This window comes from Alternaria hordeiaustralica (genome assembly GCF_023758085.1).
Source record: "Alternaria hordeiaustralica strain BMP 2776 chromosome Unknown scaffold_41, whole genome shotgun sequence".
Lineage (NCBI taxonomy): Eukaryota > Fungi > Ascomycota > Dothideomycetes > Pleosporales > Pleosporaceae > Alternaria > Alternaria hordeiaustralica.
The window spans coordinates 209,773-226,945 of record NW_026056813.1 but is presented as its reverse complement, the minus strand read 5'-3'; the positions used below and the strand labels follow the sequence as shown (position 1 = coordinate 226,945).

Here is a 17,173-nt window from a genome sequence, read left to right as displayed (position 1 = left end):
TTGTTTTGCCCCCCCCCCCCCCCCCCCCCCTGCGTTGCTCAAATCTCTTGCAGCCACCTAAGCTTCAGCATCGCGGCAATCTTGCTCTCTTTAGGGTGCACTATTGCGCGGGAGAAGGCTTGTTCCTATTTGGCATTGCATTAGCGTTCGCCGGTGGTGCGATGAACCGGGTCGGCGAGACTATGTTGTCAAGTCGACCTCCGGCTTCAGTTGCGGCTTGCATAGCCACATTTCGTTCTCGACTTACATGCATGGAACTAGTTAGTCGATTCCGAGATCTATTAACGGGTGTATCAGGACCGCCGACTTCAGTACACAGTGAATGCTACCTAGGTAGCTCGGGGACTGCATCACGGATAGGATGTATGGACATAATGCATGAATAGGGACTCGTAAGTATGTTTTCAGTCGCATGAGCTTTCCGGTATGCCCGACTACCCGCAGCGTAAACGATGCTTAGGTGTCAAATAACGCCGTGAGATCAATCGGGTAAGTTAGAGCCATCTCCAAAGGCGTACCATGGCCATGAAGCAGGAGCTACACCTTCCCATAATGTATAACGGCAGTCGTGATGGAGATGCTGGCAGTTGCTTCCTACCCGCAAGGAGAGCCGCTCCTGCTGTTCTGGTTCAGGGTCCAGTCGCTGCATTTGCATCCTTATCGCGAGGTATCAACACTGCAGCTTTTCAACCACACTCTTTTCTGCACGTCTACGCTCTTTTTGGCTTCAGCAGCTCGCGCGCGTCTCTAGGCTTTCGACTTTTGACTTTTGGCTCTTTTGGCTTGTTCAGATTTTACTTGTTGTTTTCCATTGTGCAGTACGATACATATCAAATTCCAAGCGGCATCGCAACATTGTTTCAACATCGACGCGAGTAACTGCAACGATTTTTCTTCTGGCGTGAAGCTCGATTCTGGGGTATTATCCCATCTGCCGGTCGGTCTGTCAGCTTTCGAGGTTAGGCTTTGGTGCTTCAGTCTCAAATTCCCACATTCGACAACAGCAGCCGAGCGTCCTTCTCTCACCTCTCGGCACCGGACGGGATGCGCGTCCAAGACTTCTACGTCCTTCTTTTTTCGGCAATCGTGAGCAGTAGACTCTTCGCCGAATCTGAGTACCTGCCAGATGTAGAGGAGACTACGACAACAATAGGCGCGAGCCCAGCTTCGGTACCTACATCGGGTTCGCCTACTGTGACATCTATCGCTGGCGTGGACGGCATTGAGTAACTTCCCAGTATAGAGATCGTGATGTGACAGGGTACTAACGGTTGTATAGGCTTCGTCAAGGACCCGGCATTGCTCCAGTCGAGGGCGCACCTGCGCCTGTTCAGCAACCACCAGCCATAATTACAGCGATACCAGCTGCAGAACCTGCCCCAGATCTTCCTGTCGATCCTGCGCTTCCGGTGCCTGCATTACCTGCGCCTGTAGCTATACCTGTTCCCGCTGTTGATCCTGTCGTCAATCCTATACCACCACCAGCTCTTGCGCCTCCTGTCAATGCCATGGCGCCGGCAGCTCCACCCATCAATGTTGCCGGAACTGCAGGCGCAGACGTCACGCGATTGGCAAAGCCATTCAGCAACGTACCCTTCTACACCGTGGTGTGGGCTGAGACATGGATCGGCGGGACATATTCCACTTGGTGGCCATACACTATATCGCTGGACTTCAAGCCTGTCCAGACGAACGCCCCACTTCCAGGTGTAGGATCGATCGGTATGGGTACGCTCACTGGTAAGACAGGAGTGACGCGAACGATCGTTGTGAATGCTGCACCTACACAAGGAGTAGGCTGGGCCAAGGGTCTTGCTGCAGCTGTTGGAGTTGGCATAGCGGGCATGGCTGTATGATGACAAGCGATGTGCAGGTGAGAGGCGTGATAATTTATGGAAGAAAGAGTTAGATTTCATTCCAGCTGCAGATTTGGATCTGGACATACTAGTTGTCATATATGGCACTTGAACGACTTACGATGCATGTATATTACGCGAAGTATGATAGCGAAACGATGAACATGACAAGTAATTAGAGACGAATATTTGACTGAACCGAAAATCTGTGAAGCCAGTGCAAAGGTTCCCATCATGCTAGGAACAAGAAGACAATGCAATTATGAGGATATGTTTATATCGAAGTAGTCCAGCACCACCAAAGCCGGTGATCCCTGAGCTTGCTATACGTTTCCCAACTCCTTGTCTTGATCGTCCTTTTCCCTACCTCCCTGTTACGGCCCCGAAAATTTCATGATGAACTTAGTCGTTGCATGCATGGCGACCCTGGGCGGTGAAGAAGCTCACGTCGGAGTGTTTTCCTCCAGCATTGCAGGGTTTGTCGTCCTCAAACAGCGGCGCGACGTTCAAGCAAGATCTGGTGCAGCCGCCATTGTTATCCTAGAATTCTGGTCAGTCCCGTGTCTCTCTTCCTAAAGAGTTCGAGGCACGTACAGCGACACAGCAATGGGAGCCGTCCTGGTACAAGCACTGGCAGTAGATAGAAGCCTGGGTACCAACGGCCATGGTAAGAAGGAGGCCTAAGACTGAGGAGAGGCGGACCATTTTGATGTCGGTCCGGGAGAAAAGAGAGATGGGTTGGTATGAAGCGGAGTAGATGAATGAAGAGGGCGAGTCTATGTGCTATATAGACTTCAAGATATCTAGGGGCCCAGAGATACAAGCTGCCTTGTTGGCTTCCGGACGAATGTGTCGGGCTCTCTCACAGGTGACTGCGGTGGAATCGAGAGTGACTATTATCGCCATTGTTTCCCTGCTACTTTGAGGGCCGAACAAAATACGACCTCAGGGGTGTTCTGATAGACCAAGCTATGCGATGAACACGGTACTTACCTATGAAGCGCAAGTACATCTCGTATATCATAACCACGTGTTGAAGACCAAGTCCTATCTTGGCTTAGAAAGACAAGCTCCGCTAAGCTAAGAAGTCCAGTGCGTGGGCCACTGCCAATGGCCACCGAAGTATCGTCGAGAGGTGTACCGATGAGGCTTTAGATCTTCTCAGTTCGTTACAATTTGCGGTGTGTACAGAACAGTATGGGGAAGGAAGCCGAGATTGGTACCTAGTTGAGCAGGTAGTAGAAGGTCCGAAAGAGATACACGAGAAGGTCCGAAAACAGACTAATCAATCCGCTTTACCCATGTTGCTATCACGATACTAACGAAATGCTTCGCCTTCAGGATATTGTGATAGATACCGAAAAACATATTAAAAAGGCAGGTGATTTCGCCTCTGCAGTGAAGGTGTCACAGCTTCCAGTAATACTTCTCTCACAACTTCAACACCCAACTCTACTCCAACTTACCCACTCTCTTCTCCATTCGTGGTCATGGTCCGCCTTCTCTCCATCGCCGCGGTCTTCTTCACGATCGTGTTCGGCGCTCAAGCTTCCCACATCTGCCAATGTCTCTTCCAGGATGGCTCGCACTGCTGCGCCAGCGTCGTAAGTCTCTCAAAGCTCTTGAATATGAAGATTGCGCTGATTGCGGCCTCGCTCCTTTACAGAACAACTTTGGTGCTGCGGAAGACTGCCAGGTTGTCTGCGTGGATAAGAAGCGTAACAAGGACGGCGCAGCCTGCAACGCTGGCGGCAAATGGTCCAGCGTCGGCGGCTTCACCGTTCAGTTCCGCGAGCCATGCCAGTAAAGCGTCTCTGGCGCAACAGCCGTGTTCGGCGCCAAACAACAATGCTGTTGGAGGCATGGTGGAGATGTGTGGATCATGATGGGAGACGGCGGCCTGAGCGTGATGGACTGAGAGTGGAGCGTATGGTCCTTGTGGATCGTCCGAGTCGTTCAGGGAGAAGGCCGGCTCTACTAGAATAATATGTCTGTATCGTCAATGTAACACCGTTCTCATCAGTTGCAATCCCAACCACGTGCAGAGATAGGTGTCTGAGCCCAACGTGCTAACTTTTCATTGTTTTCACTGTGTTGGTCCATGCCAGTTTTGGAGTAAAGGAGTGATAGGTGATGAGGATACGACACTTTGAGTAATCACGGCGGCGGTTAGTGCCTCCACGTGACGCTTGCTGCGGCGGTAATCCCCCGCGGGCGGGGTTAGCATGCCAACGCGTTGTTCCCACCTGGGCAAGACCGAAGCGCCAACTCAACTTTGCGCTCTGCCTGTGCGATACACGTACTCTGTATATATGGAGGCATTGGGCAATTGCGTTAGGAAATTCATCGTGCGATGTGTGTAACAGCCATAGAGACAATTATAATGATCTCAGGTCAACAAATGGCGGTGGGGTGATACCCGATGTATGTGGCGCGACTTTCACGCTACTCGCAGACGATCTTGCCCTTTTCGGACCGAGGCTTGGAATGTTAACGTGACCGCGAGCAGACGACGATACTGACGATAAGGTGATTGAGATCGATATCACGCACGAACTGCTTTGTATAAGATTTGATTCAATCCGACAGTGTTGTCTAACATAGTTCCAAGCTTATCATCATCGACTGTCGGACCTCCGTCAGCAACAACTCCCCGAGTCAGCATCACCCGATCGGAACAAAGACAAACGAAGATACCAGCAACGAACAGCATACCGTCATAAATTCTTGAAGGAATATATATCGACTGGTAACCAAACGATTTGACCCACCAGGGCTGCAAATTGCGAGTGGTCAACCTCGAAATACATCAACGACGACGGTTCATCACTGCTATCGATCGACCATCTCCAATTCATTGCCAGGCTAGACAAACAAAGGGGCAAAATCATCGACAATGGCAACAGCATACTACTTCGCAGCACATTTCAACATGCCCAGAACGCATGCGACCGATGATGCATGGCCTTTCCCTGCAAGCACGCCGAATACCACCTCGCTATTCTCGTCCGTCCCAGTCACGCACGAATCAGTACAAGCGCAGTATTTTGCCTCAATGGCACCAGAAATAACCACAATGGAAAGGGGCGCAACCAACCCACAGCAAACCTCAATCCTCTTCCGTCTACCGGCAGAACTTCGAAACCAAATCTACGAAGAGCTCCTCTGTGCGAACACACCGCACCACAAAGATCTCGCTACATACTCCACGCCATCTAGATCTCCAATGGTCTACCCAGCCATCCTCCGCACATGTCGCAAGATCAACGAAGAAGCCCAGGATCTCTTATACACAACACACGTCTTCCACGCCCACCGCTCTCTCCTAACCGCCCTACCACATCTGGTCTTGCCCGAGAAGCCAATCTTGTCTCCAACGATCATCGCGAAAATCACACGCTGGCAGCTTGAGCTACGTCTGGACACCGATCCCCGGTTTACCAGCAGTCAAGCTACGGCTGCATTCTCTGGTGCGGAGTTTCTCCAGGTAAAGGTTTGGCAGAGTATGTTTGATGGGGCGGACAATTCGGTCTTGAAGCTGTTTACTGGAGTTAGGGGTGTGGGTGTTGCGAAGGTTACGGGGTGTGATGATGAGAGATTGGCGAGGTGGTTGGAGAAGAGGATGATGATGCCGGTTGAGGAGGAAGAGAGCAGAGAAGGGGGATGTTGTCAGTGTGCAAACAAGGTAGATGAGGAGATGGAGTGGTTTGGTGTGACTAGAGATGCTTGGACGTTCGGGAATAGGTAGGGAGGAGGATGACGTTGAGTTGACTTTCAATTTCCAGTTTAGAGCATTTTCCTTTTCCAGAGTTTGTTACGCTGGCATCACTCAATCAGACCAATGGATTTAAACTATTGTAGTTTCAAGATGGAATGAATTTAGCTTCAACCTTACGGGTGTTCACAGCTTTCACATTGGATGTGACTATCATTCTTTTTGGATGGGTATCAAGTGTTGGAGAAAGTAATCACAAAAGAAATTCCAGAGAGTCTTGCTCTGATCAGATGAGCAGCATATCGAATGCTGATCCAGAGCCCTACGTTGGATCACAGTGATCTACCGCAGCTCTTCCCTCTCATCCTCTTCGTCGTCCTCAATCTTGGCGCAAGGGAACGCGCACTCCATTGATCGTTGCTGCACATGAGTATTAGTAAGGTGATTCTCGTATGAACCCAGAGGAACAACATACCCTACTTCCATTTCCACTCTCCGCCCAGGAACCGGTGTTACACCACGCTTCGGGGTGCAACTTCTTGCTCCCGCCCTCCGTCGCCCATTTCAGCCCATCGTACTCAAAGACCAGCGCATCTTCTCCATCGGAGCCGTAGATAGTCAACTTGGTGTCATCCACCAGTCCATCGATCTCGAAGATCTGCGTCGCAGAGACCTTCACATACGAGTTGCGCTCCGTCCGGGGTCTCGAAGAAGCGAGATCGATAGTGATTCCATTCATATGGTCTTCCAAACTGTCGACTTGGACGTAGTTAATCTTGCCATCGCTTGTCGAGGCTGGTCGGGCGGCGGTCATGAGTTGCTTGTGGAAGAGGGTGAAGGTGCACCTGTCGGCCAGCGATGTAGCGGACGACGATAGCAATGACTGTGCATCACCGCGGGGAAGAATACGCGGGGGTTGAGGAGGGAGGACGCGCGCTGCGCATAGTGAGGGCGCGAGGAAGAGAACCGAAGAGAGGATGGCGAAGGTGTTGGTGTGCATCTTGAAGACCTGCTTGCGAATGCTTCTGGTAGTGTTGGGTATTTGTTTCGATGAAGAAGTAGAGTTGATGACGCAGTCAGTCAAATGAGACAAAGATGAGCGGATAACAGGATCCAAGACCAGCTGAAAGATGCAAGGGAGAGTGAATGCAGGTACAGGACGCGCTGACGAGCAGGTACTCTTGTACCTTATTAAAGCATAGAGAGATTTCGTTTCAGAGTAACTACGCCGGACTACCCGCCCTTCACCCTGTCTATCTGTTCATCGCTACTATATTCGTGTGGCGATCCCGCTTGAGTACTCGGGCCATGCGGCGGTTGTGCAAGGCTGATATGCGGGGTTGCGGCACGGTGCTCGAATAGAGTGCTCTGGCGGCAACGTCAGCGGCAAGCATCCACCCTGTGCAATGAGGTGCATCGTAGAGCCGCAAGGAATGTGGGGGTCTGCAAAGAATGTTTTTTCATGAGGGCGGCGCGGGTTATTGCGCTGGGCAACGTTGCGTGAGATGGGCGGTGCTCGAGGGTCGAGGGGCCCAGGAAATTGGGAGCGGCGCAATGAAGTCATGATCATCGTAGAGATGGCCTTACCGTCCTCGAGGCATGCGCATCTTCGAGATGATAACAGAGAAAGACGAATATACGTCATTGCATGCTGGCTTGAGCTCTTGACTTTGCTGTTTCAAGTCTCTGATGTTTCCTATCCACAACGAAGATCCCTCGTTCTTCAAGAGACTGCAACGTTGTTGCCTTGGTCCAATGTCATTGCGCAAGAAAGCATCTGCGTATCCACGGCCTCATCACCTCGGAGCTCAGTAAAGTCAGCATTGTGCGCGCGTGGATGTATCGGCTTGGCTTCCGCGTGCTGAAAGCCCTGGTGAGCGCCCTGGAGATTAGCGAAAGAAGGCTGGCAAAGATACCTACGGCTGATGCAAACGAGTCGCTGCGCCGCTTCAAAGGAATCAATATCATTACGTTTGCCAATTCGAAGCTTTTGTGATCATCCAGGCGGCAGCCATTGAATACCGCTGGTAAGATCTATGCAATACGGCTTTCGAGATGAAGCAAGGAGATTTGGGTTCGCATGGCCTCTTGTCGCAGTGTTGAGCAAGGATTCAGATATTAGCGAGTGTTGAGTGCAGCGTCCGTCCCATATTCAAACGTCTTTTTCATCCAAGCACACGTCTTTGAGGCCAGTGAATATGCGCCCAGATGCGCAACAAAGTCAGGGTCCATGGTGTTGGACGTGCGCAGGGGGAGGAAGGGCAATTTCGGGATGCCGAATCGGTAGTCGTGGGGCCGAGCGTCTCGAAGTCTGACGTTGAGCACACAAGTGTAATTCGTCATTCTTCTCAACTAACTCACAGCCAAACATCGCCGTCGCAATGTCGCGCCCCTGCCAGCAAAGGCGCGCCAGTGCGGCTGCGAACCGGAAATCCAGAGGGTCCAAGCCAACCGGACCGCCCCCGATAAGACACAAAGCACGCCAAAAGGCGATACACAACGCTCGACGCAGCGAGCGCGGCGGAGCACGTGGCGGACGTGGTGGAGGCCGCGGAGGAGGAGGTGGAGGAGGCCGTGGTGGCGCAGGACGGGGTGGGCGAGGAGGAGGACGTGGCGGACGTTTTGCGCAGAAGAATGGCAGGAACGAATCGGGCCAAGACTTCATACCTCTCTCCTCTGGTGGCAACAACTTCGAAGCCCTCTACAGGTCCTCACGCAACGTCGACTTTGATCTCGACATGGACGGCGATAGTTCTGACTCCGACGCATTCGGCGATGAGTTGCTCGACGACGACATGTATGAGGCCGAGGACATCGAGATCAACGTACAGGCGCCACTGCCCACGACCGGTCGAGGAAGACAACCACGAGCGCAGATAATGTTTACGGAGGCAGCCGCGGTCGCAGTATACAGGCAGCTCTATCTGCGCGATTACCCACTCAGTACCTCAACCACGCGAGTGCGCTACGGTCTCTACCAGGAGGACACCTCTGCCGATTCCGCCGCATACATCTCCCTCGCACCATCCACAGCGTCTCGGCGATCGAGCGTCATCAGCATCAGCAGCGACACAAGCGAAGAGTCCACAGATGGGCCGACAACACCGGAGTACAATCCGGCACGCGACTACGTCTTCACGTTCGGTATGCACAGGGGCGAGCGGTTCACCGATGTGAACGAAAACTACCTCAGAATGATCGGTGGTCAGCTATACAAATACAGGGACAAGCATGCGGGCCTTTTGGAGGCATTCGAGTACCACAGGCCGGGGCAGGCACGTCTTCAGCCAGACCAGACTCAAACCCAACAGACACAAGCCCAGCTATCGCAGCCACGGCAGGCTTCCACACGGAACGCACAAGGGTCTCGATCGAACGCTCTTTCGGCATCAGACACATGGACATTCCACAAAGGCATTCACCTAGGAAAGCGACTCCATGACGTACCTGAAAACTACCTACGAACGCTAGAGGGCAATCCCCTCGTCAGGGACGCCTGGCCCGGTTTCAAGCAAGCACTCCAGGACTTCAATGCGAAGACTGGCAGAAAAGGCCGGGTTTGATCATACAATAGCCGTACAATAGGCACCACGTGGTTGCGCTTTCTGCGAGCGTTTGTTGATGGTCCAAGCGGCGATTTTGGACTCACCTTATATGGGCCACCTACAACCTTGGAACTTGCATGACCAGCAACCCACCGCGGCCGAACCTCTCTGTCTGAACTGTCCGAATGCGCGGGCTTACTTTGTATTAGACTCGCTAACTTGTGACTTTCAACAGTACCGCATTTCGATTCACCATGGCGAGAGGCGCAAAACGTGCGCGAGCGGATTCCGAATTGTCTCAGTCTCAGCCGCAGATTCCTATCAAGCGACAGAGGGAATCGGAAGTCATGGCAGCGCAAGTAAAAGAGGAGGCCGACGACACTACTGCACCAGACGATGTTCGATATATGAGAACGCAGCCAAAGGCCCAGGCACCTACCGAAAGCTCCCGAGCCAAGTCCTTCCCCACTCAGACATCCACAGTCATCGACTCGACGCTGAGCGACGAGCTTGACGATGTGTTCCCCTCATATTCATCAAGGTCAAAAGCTCCTCAGGACCAGGCTGACGACACCACTGCCACAGACGATGTACAATATATAGCAGATATTCTTTCTGGGCGCGAAACAGCTAGACAGGAGAGGGAGAGGCAACGCGCACATGCATCCATCATGTTCACCCCTCAAGAAGCAATAGCCTTTCTCTGGCAACCCCCGCTTGCGATCACCTACGATCTTCCGACTGGCGACTATGTACCTTGTCAGTAATATTCCTGTACGAATTGTATGTGAGACAAATACTGACTTTTCACGCTCGTCTTTTTAGATCCCGTTGATAGGTCGTACTTCTTGGGCTGGTGGGGTCGGTACGAAGATACTCGTGTTGCTATGCATACAAGTCTTCCCCATCGTCCCTCTGGCTCTGACAGACGCGACCCTTGCACTGACTACCCCGGGTCAGACCACACGGAGGCTCACGGTCGCTTCGCTTGATCTCACGACAGCAACACGGGCTGGCTGAATGCGATGAGTAGGATCCGGGTCTTTTTGATTGAACCTTCACAACGGCCGCACTCGGGACATAACCATTATCAACCACGGGTATCATGATGGCTCGGGTCTGGACACGGTGAGACGCTTCAGAGATGAACATGGTGCATGCTGGTGGAGAGTAGCTCCAGACTTCAGGAAACCAATGTAAATTATACACCTCAATTGAACGTGCACGTGATGCTTCTTAAAAGTCAATTGAGCTCACCACAAAAGTCCGGTAGATGAGCTAAGGTGCTATCCACCCGACACAGGTCATGGGCCAGCGTATCCAGGACTTATGCTCCGTGGGCAGAGCTTCGAAGATTCCACTCATAACGTGGTGTGTCCACCCTTTCATATACCAAAATCTTTCCATGTCGTGCATCAGAACGACAAAGTGCGCGTAGATGATGAGTGGCAGCGGATCGCATTGTTGCAGGCGATCGAGGAAGTCATCGCTCATTCGGTAGAGCCATCCAAACGCCACGTGGTATTCACCGTCCTTACCACCGTAGCGGTTCAAATACATCTCCTGGAGGACATTCACGCTGAGCACATTGTCGTCGCGATCAGAAGGCTCGGACGCGATTTCAATGTGCTCTTTCAGCTCTTCAAGATGCCTTTCGAACTCGAATGGCCCGTCTGTCACTGGTAAAAGCCGACTTTTGTTACGCACTGCTGGCGCATGTGTCTTCGCGAAGTTGTCGATCTCAAAGGCACTGAGCGTCGTGCGGATACCACGAAACATGACCAGCCACTCCGATCTACCGTGCTTACCGAAAGCAAGGTATTCACCAGCCTGCGGTCCTCTCGCCCAACTGACAAAGCAAATCAGTTGGACAGATTGAAGAACCGCATCGCAGTTGGAGGGGTTGAGTTTGGCTATTTCTGGAGTGACGAGTGCTAGCGCGCATTCGTAGTGATGGTTTGCAGTAGCAGTATAGGATTCTTTGCGGTCTGGCCGGCATGAAGCGAGATGGAGAGCGGTGAACGCGAAGACGAGGTGTAGAACGTGTTCGTTTTTGAATGCGATTTCTTCTGTACTTGATTGTACGCGAGCAGCGCCGGCAGGCCATGCTGATAACGAGTGGCATGTAGTCGTTGTCCAGTGATACGTGAGTTCAATCTCAGAAAGTGGAAGGCCGCCGGGTTGTCGTAGGCCAGTAACTTCCGGAACGATAATAGACGTTGCTGGGTACTCGCAGCAGACCTGCCGCCGTTTGCAATTGGTACAGAATGGTTTACCTTCATCGCACTAGGTATTGCATTAGCACGTTGAGCGTAAACTTTGTCCTTCAGGAGAGCTCGGCATGCTGTATACAAGAAATTAAGCCCAGAGCCTTGTTTAAGAGGCATCGCAAATGTCTTCGAGATACTCAAATACTATCTAGGTACGTACCTTGATGCGACGCGTCTTGCAATGAACACATCCAGCCCGCGACTTACGATGAGACTTCCTCGTTATCTTTGATGTTCTTGCCGTAGCTTTCCCATTTTGCTCGTATGGAGAGGTTTCCCGTGAATTCAGAAGAGACCCTCCTCTTGAAGTTGACGTAGCTTCCGTGCGTGGCGAATCTTGCTGCATATTGGTGTTGCTGATGAAGATGTTGAGACGCCAGAATGCGTATTCTGAGCGAGGAGCGCGTATTAAAAGAGACGGCAACCGCTAGTGGCATCCATGGATGTCATTGCTGCTAGCGTGAACACCTTCCGCGAGGGCTGCGCAACGCCGCAAGCATCTCCAGCACTGGAAAACTCCGAAAACTGACCTGACTGACCCCTTCCCAACGCGTCACCTAATCAGAAACTTTTTAGTAGCTAAGCCGCCACGATGAGTGCAGCGGCGTCACATTGATCGTTGCTGATCCGACGCGGGTTCTTCTCTCCGATGTTGACGCTAATGCGCCAGTCCGAGGCTCGTATTTGCTCGTGTTCTCTTAGAATACGCTGTTTCCAGGAACGAATGTCTGGCACACTTGTCGCGCTCCACTTAATACAGCTAAAATAGAAGGAAAGTGCCATGAAAAGCTCTTTCTTGTGCATTGCGCCGAGTTTTACCCAAACTAGTCGCGTCAGCAGTCTGAGTGCACATATAACCTCAGGATGACCCGCTGCTTTGCTCCAAGTTAAGCCATCTTCACGTTTCACTTCACGACTTCTACTCCGAAGCACCCAAATCCCAATCGAGCGAGACAACTACAATGGGTCAACCAAAGGAGACTGAGCCTGTCTACAACAAGCCATCCACAATTCCTTCATCGGCCTCATCGACCCACTCGATACCATCCGTACCACCACCGCCCTACTTCAAGTCGCAGTTCATCTCCCCGTCCTCGTTCAAGTCCGCAGTAAATGCCAAACTCGACAAGCCCGCCGTATCCCTCTTCCGTCTCAGCATCCGTATCTTCCAACTCGCTTTCGCACTAGCGTCGGGCATATCCTACGCCATCGAATTGAGCCATGCGACAAGCACTTCGAAGACGGACTTCATATTCGCGCAAGTCGTCTTTGGGCTTACCCTGTTGGTGTTAGTTATCGACAGTGTAACAGTACGCAACTACCGTGTCACTTGGATCCCGGAATGGATCTTGGCGGTCTTGTGGATTGCCTCTTTCGGCCTCTTCTACACGATCTATTCAAGCGGGGACATCGAGCAAGGGTACCAGAATGTGGATGTGGGGCGCATGAAGAGAGCCGTGTGGTGCGACCTCATTAATGCGCTGCTGTGGATGGGAAGTGCACTGTTCTCTTCAGTAATGTGCTGCTCGGGAATCAAAGCCACTATCAAGGCAAAGATGGAGAGACGAAGACAGAGAAAGGAGGCAAGGCGGCAAGTAAGGGAGGTTAGTCAGATGGAGCAGGGCGTTATTGACGCATGATGTACAAATCACAGAGCGGGATATAATATGAGAAGAGGACGCATATCGATTACTAGTACTAGCGAAGGACATGCATACTTGGTATATAGCAAAATCATCCAACCACCATCATTCCACATCAATCAAAGCAGCAATTATATACACACGAGAGATCAAATCATCTACTGGGATGATCGGACCTGCTCAATGCGGACGTTGTCATCCTTCTCGTAGCCGGAAGTCATGACGTTCTTCTCAACGTGCTCAATGTCGATGTGAGCGACCTCAGCCTCATCACCATCGAAGATCTTGGCGACCTCCTCAAGAGTGGGACCACGGGTCTCGACGTAGAAGACAGTGACGAAGATGAGCTCGAGGAAGATCCAGCACTGATTCCAGTTAGCAAATAATTCATCTTAGGGATTGTAGTTGTAAGACTTACGGCGTAGATGGTGTAGAACTTCCAGGTAGGGTGAAGGTTGTCGAATCCGAGAGGGTTGACGTATTGGTTGATGGTCAAAGCAATCTGGATGAACAAGTTCATGATCATGAGACCCTTGGCACGAATCTTGAAGGGCAGAATCTCGACAGTGTAGGCGACAAGCAGACCAGACCAAGCCAGCGCGTAAGCGACGGAGAAGATCCAGATCATGGCAATGACGGCCTGACCAGCAGCCTTGCTCTTGGTAGCCTCCTGTTGAGACGAAGCGATAGTCCAGACGATGAAGGTGACGCACATGGCTGCGGTGGCAGAGATGAAGAGTGGGCGACGACCAACGCGATCAACGAGGAGAGCGCAGGAGACGGAAACGATGAGAGAGAGAATGGTAAGACCACCGTTGATACCGAGCTGGGTGTCAGCGTCTGTGATACCAATGGATTTGTAGACATCGGTGGCGTAGTAGGAGACAAGACCGTTGCCAGACCATTGGGAGAAGAGACCGAGAGATGCGAGGAGCATGAGCCTGTACCTGTTGCCCTTGGTCTTGAAGAAATCGAAGTAGGAGGAGGTCTTCTGGTACTGGAACTCGAGGCGGAGAGTCTCCTTGATCTCAGCAAACTCGAATTGGACGGTAGCGTTGTTGGCATCGCCGTTGGCGTGGTACTTGGCAAGAATGGCAAGAGCCTCCTCGTTCCTCTCCTTGGCGATCAACCAACGTGGGGACTCAGGGATGAACCAGATAGCGGCCAACTGAATGACGGAAGGAGCAGCCTGGGTAAGAGCGGGTACACGCCAGCACCAGTCGCTCTCAATGCGCTTGGTACCGAAAGTCAACCATGTGCAGATGATGGCACCAACGTTCCACAAGCAGTTGTAGACGGCGGTGACACGAGCACGATGCTGAGGGTGGCAGAGTTCGGTAAGGAGCAGGGGAGACGAGAGTTGAGCAAGCGAGTTTCCGAAACCCATGAGGAAACGTCCACCCATGAAGTAGTCGAGGTTCTTAGCGGCGGCCTGGATGGAAGCTGCGATAATCATGATAACACATCCGAAGGTAATGCAGGCGCGACGTCCAAAGCGATCGGCAACGAAGGGAGCGACGGGAAGCGAGGCAATCGAACCGATGGAGTAAAGAGCAGTCAAGAGACCGAGAGTGTCTCCCTTTGGGTCGCCGAAGAACTCCGTCCACTTAGGCAGAATACGAAGGTTGTTCAACATGGAACTGGCGTGGGTTAGCTTTGGTCAATTGAATAACAGTAATGGGAAGACTTACCCATCGTAACCTGTGGTCGCAGAAGCGATACAGATGAAGAAGGCGTAGAAGTAGAGCTTGCGGAGACCGGCGTCGGACCTCCAGTTGACTTTCTTGAGGTGAGGAGCTTCAGCCTGAGCAGCTTCGACGTCGGACCTGCTCTTCGCAACGGCACCCATCTTGGGCGTGAACTTCTGGTAGAGACCCATGGCGTCCGACTCTTAGTCCGTAGACTGCTTGTTGAATCGAAGTAACGAGGGAATGAGTGAAGGTTGGTTTTGAAACACACAACCTTACACTGTCCTGGGCAGCAGGGTATATAAGCTGTTGACTTGTCGGGTTGGGCTGATTGCAGCTGGGCCTGGATAGATTGAACATGTTGGTGCTTCATATATATGCCTCCCAGCCTGCACGATACTATCCTCGCAGAGGACCTTGGCTCCAGAACAACGGTCTAGCGGACCGGTTAAATTCGACTGGAGAAATGTGTGGCACTCTGCGCGGATGAACCGCCGTATGGGGTAGAGTGGGCGGCAAATTGCCCAAAACGGTGGGGTCAAGGGTAGCTTGCCCAGACCCCAAGCTTCGTCTTGCCCATGAACGGATCATCTTGTTACCAGTGTCAAGTCGGCCTCGGCGCGCGGGACGGTCAGCCGTCAAGAACAACAAGAAGCCTAAGCAATGAGGCTCATTTGTCTTGTGATGGAATTGTTGGACCTGGCCTGATGGATGCATGCCTACAGTGCGACAAGGCCCGCCAGCCCGGTATGCCCTCGTGAAGCTCACCTGGGCAAGGACAAGCCTCCAGCCGCGACCTTGTTCCGGCTCGGCCATACAGGCTTGACACTTCCGCCAACCTTCTCGAAGGTCGTGATCAGCTGCGAGAGTGTCGCATGCTACGGTTGAATAGATTAACCAGCCACTAACCCCTTACTCTAAGCTCACGACTCCAGCGACCGAGAACGTGGGTCTGACAAGCGCATTTTCAGGGTCTCCCCATAATGATTGGGGCCAGCCTGGGGAAAACAGCAGAGCACGCGGAGCCGAGGTGATGAGGCGTGGTTGGCGGAAAGATGGAGCCGGATTTCCCCAGCCTGCTAACTCACTGGTGCCCCGAACACGTGATGGATGTGAGGCACGGGCTAGCGCCGAACGGCAGAACGCTCCTTCGTTCATGGCCAATCCAGCTCAATAATTCACTCCGCGGAAACTCCACATCTGCAATGCGATATCCCGCTTTTCTTCTTGCACCGTCAGCGCCTCGAGCCGTTCCCCAGAGGTTTCCCCAGACATCTTCCCCAGAGATCAACAACAGCTAACGCGCTCCGAGGAGACCTCACGCGATACATTGCAACTGCTTCACCGGGCTCATTTAACACATCCTACCATCGTCTTATTTGATAGCACATGCTGCAAGCAGCACCATCCCTGATTAGCGTCCTGTCAACGTGATTCGGCCACCGTATAAACGGGCGGTCTCGCTTACGCCTGGGCGATGTCTGGGCCAAGCCGCCAACGGGTGGCTGGCTCTTCTTTGAATGCCAATCTTCCAACACTCTTGATCAGCCGAAGACGCCATAAGGTAGATGAGATCTAAGCATCCCGCTGCCCAGCCTGCACCGGCTGAATCACAGCAATTATTGAATGCGTTGCCTGCAGCTTCCCACGGCCCTGAACGCCCTCGACTCTTTCGCGGGATGCTCTGGCCGCTGTGCCCTTCCTTTGGAACCCACAAGAAAGGGCTTGCATGCGCGGCTGATGCGGCAATTGCTTCTTCAATGCTTGTTAGCGATCCCGAACGGGCTTTCAGCAGACTTGGCTACTCTTGCATGCCGTGCCCGCCCGCACCTAAGCAATCTTTGCCTGCGTTGGCATTCTGTCTTATCGAAAAGTCAAGTCTGACTGCATCAAAAGCAGCCATGTCCGATGCATCACCCAGCATGGTGGGTATGTGTACATTGAGGGCGCCTAAAGGTCGCGCAATCACATCGCTTTGTTCTGTGGGTTAACTAGCATCACGAGATGGGCAGGGTACTCTGTCGGATCACCCCTGACAATGTGCACGGAGTCAGTCCAAGTATCCACAACGCCCACCAGCACCGAATCCTTTGAACCTCGCTTCCAGCCAGATGAGCCACCAAAGCTGGGAATAGTCTACAGTAATCATGACTATGTGGTGTACCGATGCTGGTTTAGTGTACTCCGACTCCGATCATGCGCAGCCACTCAACGAGATCCCACGCTCGGACCGTCGTAGTTGTCGGGATCTCCAGCCGTTCTTTCCTCTACAGGGGCAGAAATCAATGAATGACCGTTCGAGGCGGCTGCGCGAGCACGAGATCTTTGAAGGTTCTAACCAAGGCTCCGTCCCGTTGGCCGCCGTCGAACACCACAAGCGCCGCGCCACGAAACGACACAATTATCCTCAGAGCCTTGCCACTGGGGTATTAGGCTAAAAGGCTTCTCATCACGAC

General features: G+C 52.5%; 5 protein-coding genes across 5 annotated transcripts; 2 read left to right on the top strand and 3 right to left on the bottom strand.

Annotated features, from left to right (window-relative positions):
- Window positions 1-5,913: 5,913 nt before the first annotated feature.
- On the bottom strand, window positions 5,914-6,881 carry J4E84_010488 (uncharacterized protein; the record flags this gene model as incomplete). Its single annotated transcript, XM_049393043.1, has 3 exons — window positions 5,914-5,991; window positions 6,047-6,580; window positions 6,873-6,881. 3 exons carry the CDS (start codon window positions 6,879-6,881, stop codon window positions 5,914-5,916), a joined length of 621 nt encoding a protein of 206 aa, XP_049239302.1.
- Window positions 6,882-7,952: 1,071 nt separating this feature from the next.
- J4E84_010487 (uncharacterized protein) lies at window positions 7,953-9,134 on the top strand (the record flags this gene model as incomplete). Its single annotated transcript, XM_049393042.1, has 1 exon — window positions 7,953-9,134. One exon carries the CDS (start codon window positions 7,953-7,955, stop codon window positions 9,132-9,134), a length of 1,182 nt encoding a protein of 393 aa, XP_049239301.1.
- Window positions 9,135-9,370: 236 nt separating this feature from the next.
- On the top strand, window positions 9,371-9,883 carry J4E84_010486 (uncharacterized protein; the record flags this gene model as incomplete). Its single annotated transcript, XM_049393041.1, has 1 exon — window positions 9,371-9,883. One exon carries the CDS (start codon window positions 9,371-9,373, stop codon window positions 9,881-9,883), a length of 513 nt encoding a protein of 170 aa, XP_049239300.1.
- A 511-nt stretch (window positions 9,884-10,394) lies between these two features.
- J4E84_010485 (uncharacterized protein) lies at window positions 10,395-11,398 on the bottom strand (the record flags this gene model as incomplete). Its single annotated transcript, XM_049393040.1, has 2 exons — window positions 10,395-11,357; window positions 11,393-11,398. 2 exons carry the CDS (start codon window positions 11,396-11,398, stop codon window positions 10,395-10,397), a joined length of 969 nt encoding a protein of 322 aa, XP_049239299.1.
- A 1,789-nt stretch (window positions 11,399-13,187) lies between these two features.
- On the bottom strand, window positions 13,188-14,908 carry J4E84_010484 (uncharacterized protein; the record flags this gene model as incomplete). Its single annotated transcript, XM_049393039.1, has 3 exons — window positions 13,188-13,394; window positions 13,448-14,669; window positions 14,721-14,908. 3 exons carry the CDS (start codon window positions 14,906-14,908, stop codon window positions 13,188-13,190), a joined length of 1,617 nt encoding a protein of 538 aa, XP_049239298.1.
- Between the last annotated feature and the right edge of the window lie 2,265 nt (window positions 14,909-17,173).